The 19,105-nt window shown below is 35.0% G+C and overlaps 1 protein-coding gene across 1 annotated transcript in view; it reads left to right on the forward strand.

Moving 5' to 3' along the window:
- LOC121880074 (spectrin beta chain, non-erythrocytic 1-like) overlaps nucleotides 1-19,105 on the forward strand; it is a gene marked incomplete in the record, with an annotated part of 309,746 nt that overhangs the window by 95,248 nt on the left and 195,393 nt on the right. Inside the window, 6 exon segments of the mRNA XM_042387083.1 lie at nucleotides 3,215-3,334; nucleotides 4,092-4,241; nucleotides 4,795-5,013; nucleotides 9,153-9,269; nucleotides 16,615-16,794; nucleotides 18,318-18,463. Coding sequence (XP_042243017.1) covers nucleotides 3,215-3,334; nucleotides 4,092-4,241; nucleotides 4,795-5,013; nucleotides 9,153-9,269; nucleotides 16,615-16,794; nucleotides 18,318-18,463 — 932 coding nt within the window.

A 19,105-nucleotide genomic window follows, 5' to 3' on the forward strand; every position in this document is an offset into this window, starting at 1 on the left:
TGCTGCCTCTATCGTGTTTAATAATAATAATAATAATAATAATAATAATAATAATTGACGGTTTATTGAAAAAGTTCTGCAGCCCGAAGGCTGAAAATATACATTGGACATAAATGACTTATTACATACATTGGTGGTTTAACAAAAGCCTTCATTAGAGAAAGGTAAAGGAACATACAGTGAACATACAGATTAATGTAGGATTGTACGTGTTGAACAGCAAATACGTAGTGTAGTAACTCACTCCCCAGATGGTGTTAGGAGGGACCTCACGTGATGTAGTGGTTCCCTCAGATGGTGTTATGAGGGACCTGATGTGGTGTAGTAATTCCCTCGCAGATGGTGTTATGAGGGACCACGTGGTGTAGTAATTCCCTCACAGATGGTGTTATTAGGGACCTGACGTGGTTTGGTAATTCCCTCACAGATGGTGTTATGAGGGACCTGACGTGGTGTAGTAATTCCCTCACAGATGGTGTTATGAGGGGGCCTCACGTGGTGTAGTAATTCCTTCACAGATGGTGTTATGAGGGTCCTCACGTGGTGTAGTAATTCCCTCACAGATGGTGTTATATGAGTGAGGTTTGGTCCCAGGCCTTCCTATCGTAGACGGATTAACACATCGCTGGTTATCACGGGCCGTTATCACTGGGTACCTGGGACCTCACTGTGAGAAGGTTAACTTGGGTACGACTGTTACTGTTGAGTTGTTCTCACTGACTTAAGCACTGTTCTCCACTGTTCACCTCTGTTTAACACTGGTTCCATTCCTTTCCTAAATGAAATAGTAACTTCTGGCGAGAACTTGTTGATATTCCGGTGGGGAGGAGGGTTCAGGGGAAGGGGTTGGTATGGGCCAACTTAACAGTTGACCTGGCTGCTCCGAGAAGAGCGCCAGGTACGTCTTGACCCTTTTGTGGTTATGAAACATCTTAATATAATTAAACATTGAGCAGTAAATGCTTATACTCACTCAGAACACATACACAAATTTTTTCTATTCAAGCATTACTATTCATAAGTTTTTTCTACTCAAGCATTATTATTATATTCATATAATCAGTTTTTATTTTATAACACTGGTTGTAGTTATGATGATTGTGCATTTTAAGAAACTTTTATTAAACAAATTTTAACTTTTTTACAAGTGTAAAATCCTAGCATATGGCTATATATACAGAGAGGTTTGTGTGTAAACAGTATTACAGTAGCTGCTAACTGCCAAGGATCAGTGTTGTGAGCGAATAGCCGAGTACAAACGAGTGAAAGTTTCCCCCCCATGTCGCTTCGCAAGATGGCAGCACTGGTGTCGCCCATGATTATTTTTAGATTGTTTTTAATGTGATGTCCTTCTGCTGTTGTAAATATTTTATATATAATGATTTTTTAATGTTCTGCTACTGTATTGCTTCTTTAATCCATAAGCCCTGGGTAAGGGTGCTGCTGGCAGTAACCCCCCCCCCATCATCAAGGAAAAATTTTTTTTTTCCAAAAATAATAATAATAAAAAAAAAATTGCGGGAAAATAGGCGGACATTCTGGAACGTCACCCAGGGCCTAAGGGTTAATACTCTCGCTGTTGAACGTCAAAATATTTTTCATTCGTTTCCCAACACGGGGGATATCTCTGAGCAGCTGAGAGAGCCCATACTAGCTTACAAAATTTTTTTTATTTCCTTTGTTTTGACATTATGGGAAGTATTTTTTATTTTTTTTCACAATATCTACATAGTATGGTGTGTGCATGTAAAAGAGTAAATAGAAACTGAAGAAACTTGACATATATCTACCGCCCCTCTATTCACTAGAAATATTTAGAAAGGTCTGGAAAATCCAGCATCAGTCCAGACACTTAATGTGGTTGACTTTCTGTGCATGTGTGTGTCATGCGGCACATGTCTCATTCCGAGTCCAGCCTTCATATGTATCATATCATTGCCCTCATCTAGCTACTTACATCCATTGAACTTGACTTTTTATGTAGAGTATATATTGTCTTTAATGGGGTTTGCTGTAGGTCTTGCAAAAGCTATTAAGTATGAAAACTAAGACACTGCATGTAATCAGGCTGGGGGTGGCAGGAGGGGGAGAGAGGGCATTGCTGCTTTCACCAGATTTATTTATCAATTCAATATTATATTCTCGTATGATCAGCCTCTTATGGTGTGTGAATCATTATAATTAATGTAACATCTAATACAGTATTAGGAAACAAATGCAATATATAAAATGTAAATTGACTTGAAAATAAAAGGATAAGCTGTATTGGAAGGTGAGAGCTTTCAGCAAATCAGGTTACAAAGGGTAACTATAACACATGGTACCGTATAGTATTTGATATGGATATATCTTCCTAACAATGTTATTTATTACCTTTGAATGATGCATGATGGCTTGATTTGGCTACTTGTACATTTATAGAACTGATTAATGAATAAACCAGGGAATATGCAGATGAATTATAAACCACAATATTATTTACTAACTGCTGATAAATACACTACAGTACTATTTACTAAGTGCTGAAGACAGATGTTGTGGTCAGCTGGTGAGGAAGTTAGGACGATCACCTCTGTGCTTTGTAAACAAACGACTAGGAATTTAATACGACGCAATGACTCGTCTAGGTTTGAGTGTGGGATTCTTTTTTGGGGAAAATTGATTATTTTACTATAGTATTTTATCAACCTGGCACCAAATGAACCTAAGTATTTTGAGAATTATGGTGAAATAGCATAAAGACCATGTCAAGGGTTCCTTCTGGGAATGAGAGATTTCCGTATATTGAGACGATTTTCTCATCCCTGGAAAAATCCCACTTCCCCGGAATTGTTCTGGGCACTGGGGTAAGACTATAGTATATTGCTAGAATGTTTACACGTGCACTCAAATTGGGTAACAATTTGGTGTGATAGCATTCTGCCAAGGAGATGGGGTAACCATCTAGTGGCTGAATGCTAAGGCTTGGGAGGAGATCTTAACATACAAATACTATACCTGGCTACCCTCCCTAGAACAGAAAAAGTTTTTCACCAGTCACATTGAAACTTAACTGGTATATTACTTTTGAAACCTGAAGGAACAAATTAATTTACGACCATTGGGAAAAAATAACAAGGTCATTTGTGCTACCTAATTCCTGAATGATTTTAGCCACCAATGACCAATTTTAGTTATTTGGGTATTTTATAACCTTGCTTTTATTAAATTTCAGGATCCTGCAGCCCGGCGTCGTGCTGCCCTTGAAGAGTCAATGAGGTGGCATGAATTCAACTTCGAACTTGATGCTGAAATGCAATGGATCAAGGAACACATGGCATTGGCTACATCCAAAGTGTGTAACATTAAAAGTAAACCCTTGTTACTCGCAGGGCTTAGGTTCCAAGGAATGGCGCAAATAGGCAAAACTGCTAATAGCTACTTATACTACGGTACCTTAGTGCACTGTTGTTGAATACCTATACCAAACGACCAACCAGCCGTGGCAGCACTCGTCCCCTCTTTTAACTTATCTAATAATTCAACTTTCTTTGTCAGGGTTATCACTGACTTCTGCCTTTTACATTTCACTCCACTAGCATCACTAGCACTGATACTAGGCAGTCTTTTAGGGGCCATTTCACACAGAAACACTCAAGTTTTGAGAGTACAACACGAGATGCTGCGTGGGGTGACTTGTTATGTTGCGGGAAAAGTCTTGCAAGCTAGCCACCATAGCCACCATCTGCTTACCGCAAATCTCAAACTCGCGAATGGCAAGGGTCTACTGTATATATATTATTCATTACTCTGATTTTACGTATGATGGATAAATTGACAGAGAAATATATTGAGAGATGAATTCTGAGGTGCACAAATTATGTATTAAAAAAGTATGACTGTATAATTACTGTCAAGTTAATATTGTTTATTATTTTCTTAATTGTAAGAAAATTAATATTTGGTTATGCTTGAAACATGTTATATTTAAGGTTTCATGACTTACTGGTTGATAAATTATATGAAATACCACTATACTGTGTATCCTTAATATGGCAATCATGTGAATAGTTACTTTTAATATTTTAGTAATGATGCATGACTCATTTCAGGTGTTGGGACAGAATCTTCATGAAGCCCAGACCCTGAACAAGAAACATGTCAAACTGAAAGCTGAGATTCAGGGGCATCAGCCTCAAATCACAAAGACTCTGGCAAAGGGAAAGAAACTGCTGGAAGATAGACACCCAGAAAAGGCAATGGTAAAATAATTAAATTGAACCAAAATGGGCTAGGAGTAGGATTTTTTTAACTTGAGCATGAACAATAATCTTAAACCGTAATGATTATGATAACTAGGATTTAATAAGGGAAATGGAGTACTGACTACATACAGATACGGTACATGGATAACTTTTCATTTAATATAATAAGTAAGATTTGAAGTCCTGTATATCCAGGAGTCCAGATATTGTATATTATTTCGCTAGGGGATTATCAAGGTTTGTCCAGGAGAATCTTAATAATTATTTGAAGACTCCTGTTTAAATATCCTGATCTGCATTTATTACTTAAGGCATAAGTTGTCTTGGGTTATAATTATATATTTTTGTTTTAACTGACTGCCATGATAAACTGTAGGCATAAATAATTCAAATATTCAACTGAGGATGACATTGCTCTACAGGAGGGCAGCAGTTCTGTGTGTATGAATTATTTTTTTTTTACTTTCAAAATAAATTTTCCTATGTAAAGAAAACTACATAATCCATCTATAATCCAATATAATTTAAGTTGACATATCCCCAACAACAGATTGAGAGTCGTTGTGCAGAACTACAGGGGGCATGGGATGATTTGATTGCAGAAGCTGATGAGCGCAACAGGAAATTGGAACTTAATCACAAGGCCCAGCAGTACTTCTTTGAGGTTACTGAGATTGAGGCATGGATGAGCGAGAAGAGGAATATTTTGCAAACCAAAGATTATGGCAAAGATGAAGATGTGGCTCGAAAACTCCTAGCTAAGCATAAGGTATGTTATGACAAAGTAGGAGGTGAACCTTATAAGGGTTTAGGTCTGATATTAAAAGTGAGATCTTGAGGGAAGTGATGAAATAATACATATGCTTTCATATTTTGTGATATACAGGTACCTGTATTAGTAGAGTTGCAACAATTACAGTAATCACTTCTTATAACAAAATTCCTTTTAGCGAAAGTTTGATTTAGCGTAACAAAATTGTGCTAGTACAGTATTTGCTTCACCATCTAAGCTATGAAAGCAGTTTCCGATAACACTCACGTGGGCTCTCATCATTGTTTTGCCATGATCAGTCAGATTCCTGCTCGGTCTCACCACAAATTATTGTGGTCTCCCAGTTTTGTTTTGTTCTCCTTCCCCCTCCCCGAGTGTGTGTGCGTGTATATTATTGTCACCAAGACTAAAGTGAGTGTTAAATCCAGTGAAGAGAAGGGCAAAAGATTGTCTCCCAATTTTACACAAATTAGACATTTTTATTAGCTATTTTATTAGTTATTTTTATAATCTCCTTTACATACTGTATATATGTTTGTGCAAAATCATAAGATGTGTACATTTGGATGGTTGGGAATATTAACATATGTATATGTATGGAGGCATTGGGCTGCTGTAGCTATGTCGTCACCCAGCTAGCAAGCACCGCGCTCCCTCCTTCAGAGCCTGATGTGACGTCACGGCATACACACAGGCAGTGTGGCAACCACACATGTCGGAGTCATCTGTCTGGCTGAACTGTGTGGTTCACTTTTGGCATTGCCCAGAGATATTTCTTGTACAGTATTACCCCGCTTTACACGGTTTCACTTTCCGCGATTTCTCATTTACGCTGTACCTTGCCAGAACCAGACTTTCACTTTCCGCGGTGCATCTACTCATATACGCGGTGAAGTATAATTTTTTTTGTTTTTTATTTAGCTCATAAAATTCATACAAATTACCCGGCCAGAATATAATTTACATTGCTGGAATTCTTACAATATGATGATCATTTTGAATATAAACATCATGGATTTTGCATTAGACATACAAATTTTAGATCTTGTGTAATAATTTGGTTTACACAAAGCAAATATTTTATCCTTTGTGCAGAATATATGAAGTTTACATTGAAAATATTCCATGACCTGCAAGGAATCCAGAAATGTCAATTATATTATCCTAACTTTAGTTTGAGTTATTATTTATTACTAAAAATGTAAATATACTATTTTCTCCCAATCGCTTCTCTGGTAGGTAGGTAGGGAGGGAGGGACCGACCCAGCTAGGGCGGACTATTTTGATTGACAGATAGTGTCCTTGAAGAATATTTCTTTGTTTATTTACTGAAGATATATGTTTTAGCTCATAAAATTCATACAAATTACCCGGCCAGAATATAATTTACATTGCTGGAATTCTTACAATATGATGATCATTTTGAATATAATCATCATGGATTTTGCATTAGACATACAAATTTTAGATCTAAAGTAATAATTTGGTTTACACAAAGCAAATATTTTATCTTTTGTGCAAAATATATGAAGTTTACATTCAAAATATTCCCTGACCTGCAAGGAATCCAGAAATGTCAATTATATTATCCTAACTTTAGTCTGAGGTATTATTTATTACTAAACGTTAAAATCTAGAGTTTTCACCCACACATTTATCTGGTAGGGAGGGAAGGTGGGGGGGTGGGTTGGGACCGACCGACCGACCCACCCAGCTGGCGTGAGTGTGAGGAGGGGGGGAGGCAAGGTGGGGTACTTTGATTGACAGATTTTGTCATGAACAATATTTTTTTTTTTTATTAACTGAAGATATTTGTTTTAGCTCATAAAATTCATTCAAATTACCCGGCCAGAATATAATTTACATTGCTGGAATTCTTACAATTTGTTAAACCATTTTGAATATAAACATCATAGATTTTGCATTAGACATACAAATTTTAGATCTAATGTAAGTATTTTGTTTACTCTGAGTAAATGTTATCTTTTGTGCAAAATATATGACATTTATATTCAAAATATTCCTGGTCTTACAAGGAATCCAGCAATGTCAATTATATTATCCTAACTTTAGTTTAAGGTATTATTTATTACTATACCTTAAAATCTAGTGTTTTCCCCCAAACATTTCTCAGAGAGGGAGGCCAGCGTGGGAAGAGGGGGGGGAGTTGAGTCCATTATTTGAATGGACATTAACTGGTGACTGTATTTCTCTTAAATATTAATGGTGTGTGCATACCATCATAAAATTAAGATGTTATTTTTACTACAACGTAGGTTTTGTGTCGGAAAAAGTGGAGTTTGGGGGTCGGGCCAGTCTCTATTGGAATTAATCCCATATGTTCTGTTGTTCACTTTACATGGTTTTCGCTTTCCGCGGTACCCTGTGGGTTCAATTGACCGCGTAAATTGGGGTACTACTGTACATAAAATGTGTGCTATTGTATTTTATGATGTCATGTATCATTTCTATTTTATATTGTAGTATTTTTGTTTTCATTTTTGCCGTATGCAAAATAGAGAATACAGTAGCAAATTACTGGAACCCATTCCCATTTTAATATAACTCTGACAACGAAGTTTCTGAGGACGAATTGGATTTCATGAACGTATCCACTTTTTTGCCAGGGTTATAACTGTATTTGATTTCGTGGAATCCTCCCTTTTTGTGGAATTGGCTTGCATGCTTTATTCCATTATATGAAATGAATACTGTATAAGTACTGTCAATTTGCAGTGTTTTCAAAGAGACTGTGTCAAAATTTGGCACCTGGTTTGAGAATTAGAATTGTGTACGAGTTACCAAAGAGCATGTACCAAAGGAATGTTCTGTTGATGGGTGATACTCTCCTGTGTGAAATGTAGAGGTAAATGAGATATAGGGCCTGGTTGTGGAAGAGAAGTGTGTCAGCCTTCATCACAGTAGTAGAGGCTCTAGTGTTCACTCCTGCATTTTGAGAGAAGACTAGAGGGGAGAAGTTGGTTGTGTTTGATGCAAATGATTGGCAGTGCTTGTGATGCAAGTCGCGCATAATAGTTCTAATATTCTAACTTTTACATACACTATAGCTCTCCATTTGACCCATAACAGTTCAAAACCTTGGATTATACATCGTCTTACTTTTGATGAAACAAGATCGTCATGTGGGTAGATTCTCAAGAACCTTGTGGTTTCCTGAGCATCTGCATTACAGTAAAATGAAACTAAAGTGAATATGGAAATGAGATGAATATGTAGTGTATGGCAATCCACTAGTGCAGGTGATTGAGTTGTTCTTATATGCCTCATTAGGATGTGAAGTGTGAGTGAGTTGAGTATTAAGGGATTTAGATAATCAAAATTTTGGATGTACAGGTATTATTATTATTCTGTCTAGCAAATGATTGAAGATTGTTTATGATAGTTTTTGATGTGCATGAAATAAGAAGGAATAGAGACCAAATTGTTGTTTAAAATTTTAATTGAAAAGTAAGCAGATGCTAAGCATTTAAATAGTGTTGGTTATTACCCTGCCTACAACTGTAGGGTAGGGTATTGTTTTGGGGCTTGTCAGTCAGTCTATGTATTCCCTGTATAACTTAAGAACGTGTTTGTGGGATTTGCACCAAACTTGGTAGGCTTGGTCAACAAGTGACAAGATCCACATGATAAAAACTTTTGGTGCAAATCAGCAGAATTGAATAAGTGTTGTCATGCTGATGGTTCTTGGAATGATAACAATTTTATTGAGGGATTAAAGAAATCTATTTCACAAGACTGTCTCTAGTGGTGATTGCATTAACTTACGTACATCAAAATCACTTCTATTTGAATATTTACCCTGCCATGGTAACAATTCAAAGGGTTTGCAATCCATACAAATGGCATTTATTTATATTACTTATGCTAAGTTGTTCTTGAGTTTACATGAAATAATTTTTTCTACAAATCCTTTTACACTTAACCAAAGCATTTTTAATGATCAGTTACATATTTAATTGTTTGCATTTTTCACCGCTAGGTTTTTTCTCAGTGTGGGTTATTGAACTTCCATATGTTTCCATGCGAATGCAGCCGAGTTAATATAATGGTAGACAAGTGAGTATAATGTATTCCACCTAACACTTTTAACATGTTTAACACATTTTTTCCTACAGGCTTTGGAGTTGGAAATCGACACATACAGTGGTATTGTGAAGGAGATGGGCACAATGGCAGAATCGATGATCAAATCTAGTCACCCAGAATCTAAATTGATCAGGGACAGACAACAGGTAATAGTATAACATGTTGCTTTAGTTAGCATTTGTATTATAATTCAAGCCTATTAACCCTTAAATGACAGCCTACATTAATTGATGTTAATGTTAGGGATGGCAGCCAACACCAATGGATGCTTTTATGTTCCTTGTGGTCCAATTTGTGCACATATCGGGGCAGATTAGGGAGTCCGTTAAGGGTTGAAAATATCCACTAAGATGTCTGTTTAATGACTGAAAATTTTCAAATGGTAGTGTTAAACCAATTCCTGCTATTAGTAAGGTTTTTGAGCAACTCTGATAAGACACAATTCACATCAGTAAGACTGCAAAATTTTTTAAAACCAAGTGACATGAATTTGATCACTTTAAATATGATTCTATGTAACTTAAAATTTCTCCACCCTCATTTGGACAGTTACACAGGAATGTATGGGTCTCAAGCCAGCCTATGTAGGTCCTTGGCCAGCCTATCATACATTAGTGCCAGTTCTCTCTTATTTTCCATTTTATTTAGGCATGCCTAAGAATTTGTACTTACAGTAATTATTATTTGTTTTAACTAGGATACCACCACCCAGGCATACCAAGCATTAACTTCTGCTTCAGTATTAAGTCCTCTTAAATAAATCTGGTAGCTGGCAAGAGTTCAAGACATGCGAGTGAATTCTGGGTATTTTCTGGCTTGCACATTATACTTTAGGAATGAAAGGTGATACATATACAGTATAACAATTAATTACTTATTGTCAAAAGTAAGTTAGAGTATCTATGAACAGACTGCATCATCAATTACAAAAATAAAGAATCACCACTTGGGTCTTCTCTATACTTATTGAACAATTGCAAGAATAGAGACCCACTTGGTCTACTTTATAGTTAAAAAACAACCACCTTTAATTAACAATTTAGCAATCATAATACTATACCATTACTTACAGCATATATAAGCACCTTGTTACAGGTCACACTATCAAGTCCCTAGAACTAGCAACTAGGGGCCTTAGTGATATCACCTAAATAAATGCTCACCGGACTGTTTAATACAGTAGAATCCAAGTTATCCAGTATCTATGGGATTGAGAGGTTAGGTCAGGTTACCCAGATTCAGGATAACTGGGATTCTACTGTACAGTACATTGTCTGGGTTCACTTATCAATCCTACACAGTACAGGCAATCTCTGCAGAAATACACATTACTTGAGTACCATACCTAATACTTATATTACTGTACTTATAGCCCATCAGTAGTAGCACATAATGGTTCAGGATAACATAAGGAGGAATCTCTCCAGCCCTGTGGAACAAGGTAATGCTTGGTGTTTCATATGCCCACTCTCCCTGAGCTTAATAGATCTCAACATAGCTCCAACCTGAGGTCCAACATCATATCACTTTCTCTGTCAACCTCCCAAGTAGCATTGACCTCCATTACCTGTACAGTATATGGTTGAAAACACCTGGTCTGACCGACATAGACGAAATCTTTAGCAGGTTGATTAAAGCAACCTGGTCTGGTATTCATTCTTACAACATAACATTAGTAACTATCTTATCAGAGCTCCTTGCTTAATTAAACATTACCAAAATAGACTAATTCAACAATATAATCGACTAACATGGGCAGAAATTCAACAATACCTGTATGTGATTGAAAGCCCACTCAGTCTGACTGAGGCTCCGCTAGTGTGTTCTGGGTAGTCTATCTCGCTTCAAGACATATTAGTGATTTACAGTCATTAATTTGACTAGTATACATGTTCTGTTGCAAATAGCATATCTAAAGGTTTACATGCATTTCATTTCTTAATTCTAATCATTGTAATCTAATCAGCATCTGAGCTTTCAAGGCCTTCCTAAACAATCACCAAAGGAGCGAATTGGAAATTACATCTTCTTTGGTTTCTGTCAAATGAAATGAGTCAAACATTCATAAGCACTTTTCACATTCATTGATTAATTACAATTAGTTAATTTGAACATCTCGCATATTTCAATGTGTATTTGAGATTTTAAATTTTTTGTAGGTCAAGTAAATGCAACTCTAGTTGTAGACTGACAATTGACAACTTCACAACAAACAAAAACATGTATGCACACTCTAGGACTAAAGTCATGGACAGCTGCATGAAACTAACACTAGTGACCCTTGGCAATGAGGAAAAGTATTAACAGCAATGGGGGTACTTAACTTAAGAAGTGTTTTATGTTATTTATATTATTATTAGAGTTTAAACTTATTAGACTTATTTTATATATGTATCATATCATAGTTTTAACTTATGATTTCTAATTGCCAGAGGTCACTAGTGTAGGTTCCGTGTGGCTGTCCATGATTTTAGTCCTAGAGTGTACTTCTCATTGGAGCTCACAAATGATTGAATCGTATCACAATCTTTACTAAAACTGTGTAGATAACTTATTACAGGTCATTCCTATGATGGGGGTCATACAATAGAGAATATACATTTTACAGATTACTCAAGAAATATAATGTTATATTGTTTACATAGCATATAAATAATAATAGATTGTAAATATGTACTAATGTCCTCAGTACACTCACACTTGCAAATTTGTCAGAGGTGCACTTTTTGAAACATTAAGTAAGTATAGTACAGTACAGGTTGTACCTCTCTAGTCCGGCAACCTCGGGACCTGACCGGTGCCGGACCATGGAAATTGCCGGACCATGGAAATTCACCCTTTTCCTGGATAGATAGTGACTTTTGCTTATGCTTGGAAGCACTAGCACCACTTTCTCTGCATCATGGTCTCTTTTAAGACATATTGAAGGGTTAAATGTCGTATAGTAGCTTCTCAAATTTCGCGAGTTTTTAATTCAACTTATTTTATTGGAACACACAAAAATAAAATAAATAAAAATTTTGACGGCGGAAACTTGAATTTCGACGGGTTTGAACGGCCCGTCAACGTGCAGGCGACTTGCATAATCGTGTAAACAGCGTCATTTCTCTTATGTACAAAAGATTCATTATTGTTTATTACTAAATGTCTATTTTATTGAATTAATGTTTGTGTGCAAAATGAGCAATACAATTCATTAATAATACGTAGAATATTAAAACACACGAGGAAATGGCACGGCATTGTTTTTGTTGATTACAAAACCAGTGACTGACTGGTTCTACATATAAAACTGAAGAAAATAAGACTTTGGTTGTAGCTGTTGTAAAATTAATATGGTTGTTTTAAGTAATGTTATTTAATGTTAATAAATGGAACAATAGAAGTAGCTAACGATAATGGTAAAGAAAAAAGAGAGATCGCGTATGTAAGTGCGCACACATGAAAACATATCGTCATTACTTTGCATAAGAATATGAAAGCAACACTTATTTACTGTTCATATATATTTTAATTAATGTTTCTGAATTTGTTTTTATTGAAATAATGTTTGTGTGCAAAATTAACAATACAATTTATTAATGATACGTGGAATATTAAAACAGACGAGACGGCTGCCGGCATTGTTTATGTTAAAGCTTACAAAGTCAGTGACTGATTGGTTCTACATATAAAACTGAAGAAAATAAGACCCTGATTGTAGCTGTAGTAAAATTAATGTAAAAAAAATATGGTTGTTTGAAGTACAGTACCTGTAATGTTATTTAATGTTAATAAATGGAACAATATAAGTACAGTGAGTTCTGCTATAACGCGTGTTTTGACAACGCGAATTTGCTCGAACGCGATTTATGAATTGAGGAACGATATTTGTAAAACGCGAACTCGTTTGTTCTAACGCGATTCCACTCGAACGGTTGTTGTGGCTTCAGTTCACGTTCGACATCACATGTTCAATTGAATTATGTGTTTTGTTTGTGAACAATTGCAGAAATAATGTATGTAATATTTATGTATACAGTATACCTATATATTATAAGTAAATTGTAAAATTTTACATAAGAGAAAATCAAATTACATAGCGTTTTACACCCGCGCTCTCTCTACATCACACACAGTGTTTACAGTTCACGTTCGACATCACATATTCAATTGATTTATGTGTTTTGTTTGTGAAGAATTGCAGAAATAATTTATGTAATATTTATGTATACAGTAAACCACTCACAAGGTCCTACAGTACCACTAATTATTTTATACTGAAACTTACGTTTGGTAAGCTGGATTAAAATGAAGATTACCGGTATATTAAAATAATAAAAATGCATTATAGACCAGTCTAACATACCGTAATAAACACAGCTGCTATTATCATCCCCCCCCTCCCCCATTTGCCAGTGACAAGAAAGGGAAAGTGACCTTGACTGTGACCGCCTGTGGCTATTTTTAGCCGTCCTTGTGTTCGGAGGTGGTCAGTAATGCATATCTGTATATTTACTGATCATAATACTTATCTCTTATAAATAATTCATTTAAAATTTATTTTTTTGCAAAGAATATTCAGTAAATGACTGCATTAATTCTTGAAACTACCTACAGTGGTAAATTTAGGATATAAATAATGAACAGAAGTCACGTCATGGATTCGGAGTTTGGTCCTTAACGATCACCATAAATGTAGCCTCCCTTTTTCGCGAAACACGTATATAAATTAAAGAAAATACTTGCAGTATATTTAATATATTACAGTATATTATATATAAATAAATAAACAAATAAATTCAAATTCCCTTATCATCCTGTGTCATATACAGAAATACTTGAGTCCCTGAGCGAGTACACAAAAAGAAAACGGACATCCTGGAGTGGATAGAGAACGACATCTCTACTGGGGGACTCAAACGTTTCTCATGTTTTGTGGGCGCTCTAGCATAATATGAATAATATGTAAATTACAATTTACATATATATATATATATATATATATATATATATATATATATATATATATATATATATATATATATATATATATATGTAAATTGTAATTTATATATATATATATATATATATATCTTGATAAAATCACACGGGAAAATGGAAACAGAGTACCTTAGCTTTCGTCTTTATTCAAGACATCTTCAGAGGCAACTAGATTACATGGACAGAGAGAGGCTTAAATATACAGGGTGACCTAAAAACATGAGGTCAGCTCATAATGATGACATCCACTAATCCCCACAAATCATCTTGTGTCACAGAAAGACTTCTGGTTGAAGCTAGTTTGATTAAGGAATTAAAATCAATAAACCTTAGTGATGGTCAGTTCAAAACTGATAATATGTTACATAAATTTATTTGTCAGTGGCCCAAGGTTAAAAATGCTTTGAAAACCTTTGATCTAGATGTATGATAGTTATTTTGTGGGTCCCTTTTTTCTGACCTGACCTGACCTGGCTAGTCACGTCACCACACTTCTCTTAAGCTCCTCTACGTGTGTGTTGGTGTGGGGATTAGTGGATGTCATCATTATGAGCTGACCTCATGTTTTTAGGTCACCCTGTATATTTAAGCCTCTCTCTGTCCATGTAATCCAGTTGCCTCTGAAGATGTCTTGAATAAAGACGAAAGCTAAGGTGCTCCGTTGTTTCCATTTTCCCGTGTGATTTTATCAAGATTTATCTTCTCCACGTTTTCATTGTGGATTTACATGATATATATATATATATATATATATATATATATATATATATATATATATATATATATATATATATATATATATATATATATATATATATATATATAATCGTAAAAATTTAAATAAAAGAGAAAAACTAAATACGTAGCGTTTAAAGTGTTAAAGTGTACTGAACAGTGTTGTGGCTTGGCTCAATGTTTACAGTTCACGTTCGACATCACTTGTTCAATTGATTTATGTGTTTTGTTTGTGAAGAAATACCTGTACAGTATATGTAAATTGTAAAATTTTAAATAAGAGAGAAAAACAAAATAAGTAGCATTTAAAGTGTACTGTACATTGTGGCTTGGTGCGGGGTTATGCAGTGTTTACAGTTCACGTTCGACATCACATGTTCAATTGATTTATGTGTTTTGTTTGTGAAGAATTGCAGAAATAATTTATGTAATATTTATGTATACAGTATACCTGTACAGTATATGTAAAATGTAAAATTTTAAATAAGAGAAAAACAAAATACATAGCGTTTTAGACCCGCGCGCTCTGTTTACTCCACACTTTGTTTGAAACACTTGTGAAGTTTTTAAGTGTCCTCAGTGAATTCTGATTACTGTTTCTCCAATTTTGTGACTATGGAAAAGAAGAATATCTCTGGGAAGCACTCTGGTGATCGCATTTCCGGTGGTGATCGTAAAAGAAAGGCTATAACACTTGAAGAAAAGCTTGATGTTTCATGACTCCTCAGCCTCAACATCACCCTTATCCCCCATCAAGTTATATTCATATTTTTTCAAGGTAAAGTGTAACATTTACTGTATGATTTCATTATTAGATATGAATGTAACATTTATTTAGACTGTGCTATCCTTTGTGTTAGGCTAACTACGAAATTTTTTTCCGATTTGGAGTAATCTGCACCTAACCCTATTTTCTCCATAAGCCCTGTTATTTCTATTACACGAATTTCTATAACACGATGTTTTACAAGAACACTACTATCGCGTTATAGCAGAACTACCTGTAGCTAACCGTTAATGGTAAAAAAAGTGAGACTGCACGTATGTAAGTGCGCACATGTGAAAACATATCGTCATTACTCTACATAAGAATATGAAAGCAACACTTATTTACTGCTCATATATATTGAAGGGTTAAATGTTGTACTCTGTATAGACAAGCAGAGAGAGAGAGAGAGAGAGAGCAGCCGAACTGCCGGATGTAAACAAACCTTAATTTCCCGCGGCTTTTGTTGTTTTTTTACGGGGATTAGCCCACCCGGGCATAGGTCACTGACCCACATTGGGGCCTGAGAGGCAAAAATTTCATACTCCTGTAATAATAATAATAATTCAGATAAGCAAAAAAAAGAAAAAAAAAAAAAGTTGCCTCTCTATCTATTGGACAAACTAAAAACGTTCCGGACCATGGGAGTTTCCGGACCACAGAGTTCCGGACTAGAGAGGTACAACCTGTACTGTCAGTGAGTAATTGTTGATTACCAGAATTATGCAGATTATTATTTTGGTTACCTGTTTTGGACATATTTATTCTCACATCTTTGTTTTCTACAATAAATCAATGAGTAATTACTAGAAAATTAAACTCAATAAGATGGGCAAAGATAAAACTCAAAATACTCTTATATAAAGCAGATCCATGGTTTTGATTTGTGGTACAATACTGTAAAGGGATATGATTGTGGAAATATTTATTGTTAGGAAGGGTTTATTTACCTAATTTAGATATTACACAGACATTTCTCATATTTAATGTAATGTATTTATTTTTAGGTGCTGAATCAGGAATTAAAAGAGCTGCAGAAATTATCGGCACACCTTCGGCAAAAGTTGATGGAGTCGATGTACCGCCATGAGTACTTCCGTGAGGCCGAGGACTTAGAGAAGTGGATCACTGAACAAATGCAAACTGCAACCTCTGAGGACTTTGGGCAGGATTATGAGCATTTGTTGGTTAGTTTAAAATTTTAGGGATTTTCTTTGGTTGAATAATTTCTTGCATCTTTCTAAACCTCATATTAACATACAGGCATGCCCTTGAGAGTGTAAGCTTTTATATAGGTGTAATGACAGGCAAGACAAAATATGCAGTGATGTAGACTTGCATTGATTGATAGCTAGGAAAAGACAGCATGCAAATTAGATTTTTCATTTAACACATCTTGGAATTTTTTTAAATTTCTTTATCAATTAGGAAAACAATATTAGTTAGAATATAATTTTAAAATTACATAAGATAAATTATTTCTATTTGCTCTTAATGAAAAAAAAAAGCTTTGGAATTGAACCAAGGAAAACAAAGTATTATCATGCACAAAAGTTAAGTTTATCCATAAGAAATTTTGAAATTGTAATTTACATTAAAATCATCGTTTTGAAAATAGGGTTTGCTATATGTTAATTTGAAATTATTTTTGTAATAGTTTGGTTGTAACCTAAAAAGTTAAAAATTACTAAAGTTATAATTTTAACGTACACTGTACTGTATTGTATGGTACACTTTCAAAATCTGTATTTATTATGAGAGATATCCGAGTTTATTGGGCAGTCATAAAGATTAGGCATCCAGAAATTTCAGTTGATTACATATTTGGTATGAAAAAAAAATGTTTAACAGTACTAAGTAATTCATAAAACTTAGACAAACCAGAAAATGGTTCATATGTAAGTCTAGAGAATGGACCATGTTAAGAAGTGGCATGGAAAATAGCATATCTGTTTAAACAGTGTTAATTAAAGGGACTAGAGAAAAATGTACTGTAGGTAAAAAAAAAAAAAAATCAAAATTTGTTAAGAGCAAAAAAATCTTTAAACAATTTACTAAAAAAAGTGAGATTCTTCTTAGCATTGTCAAAAAGTAATATATAAAGGGAAGATGGACCCTGAAATAATTTTTCATGGCCGAGCTTGAACCAAACAACATACAAAGTCCACAAGGTTAAAAACAGAGGCAAACACCCAGTCTGTTATTTTACTGGCCTACTGTATAAGTTGTCATTCCAGGCTTTAGCCTTCATTTCCAATCCACTTCCTCCCTTCCCATTGGGAGGAGGGGGAGGTACAGTCATAATCATCTGGCCCTGGCTTGTCATAAAATAGTGATTTCAAAGTTATTCCACCATTTATGACTGAGAAACTGTCTCGGGCAATTTATTAAATTGAAGCCAACTAGATACAGGAAGGAGAAGGCACTTAGAGTACAATCATTAGTGTCCGGTATATTTCTCGACTTGGTAAATTTTAATCGCTCTTAATTATGGTCTAGTTTACTACCTTTTACAATTATGCATTTCATTACCAAGACCAATAGGTCATGTAAATTTAAGCCACAATATAGAAATAGGCATAAAATTTGTCAGATCACTCAGTTGACCCAGATGGTACACCCTTTTGACTTGAAATGTATTTCAACAAATATTTGTTATTATTATTTTTAAGTGTATGTAATGCATATTCTTTTCATTCCATATTTACAGCTCCTTCAGGCTAAATTCGATGACTTCAAGCATCGTGTGGAGGCTGGATCTGAGCGTTTCAATCAATGTGATGAACTAGCAAAGAAACTTATTGCCAATGAAAGCCCCTATGCCTCTGAAATTGAAAGGAAGCAAGAACAGTTAAGGTAAAATATGTATATATCAACAGTTTGGATGCATATTTGCATTTAGGTATGCATGTTAGCGGTTTTATTTTAATTCCTTGTTTACTTTACTAGTTTATTTCAATTTCAACAGTTTATTCCATATTATATAGGAAATGACGTCCTAGTGCTGTCACTAAGTACCCTTGTGCAATATGGCAAGAAGTATCTGGAGTCTCGGGTTCCAAATTAAATAATATAAAGGAAGGAAGGACATGCCTTCAAAATACTGTAATGTAGCATCAATATGATTTATGAAATATCTACTTCACTAGTGAGGAGGAAATGAGAAACTGTAAGCTTCAGAATAGCAAGGCTCCAGGAGGGAATTGAATCAATGGAAATGTTAAGGTGGGAGGTGGAAGAGTGCTAGAATGTGTGATAAGAGATTACAGAGTATGCTTGGAGTTAATAGTGCCAAAGAATGGTAGAGGACAAATTGAGTTCTGCTGCATGGGTTAGTAGATAAGAATGAATGCAGAAAATATAGGAGAATAATTTTGTTGGAGTATATCAGGGAAAGTGTATTGTTGCATCAATGAGAGAATTGTTCCAAAAAGAGAACCTGTAGGAGGAAGAGTCAAATGGATTTTGGAAAGGATGATGTGTGGACCATGTGTTTAC

This window comes from Homarus americanus, unplaced genomic scaffold (genome assembly GCF_018991925.1).
Source record: "Homarus americanus isolate GMGI-L3 unplaced genomic scaffold, GMGI_Hamer_2.0 scaffold30108, whole genome shotgun sequence".
Lineage (NCBI taxonomy): Eukaryota > Metazoa > Arthropoda > Malacostraca > Decapoda > Nephropidae > Homarus > Homarus americanus.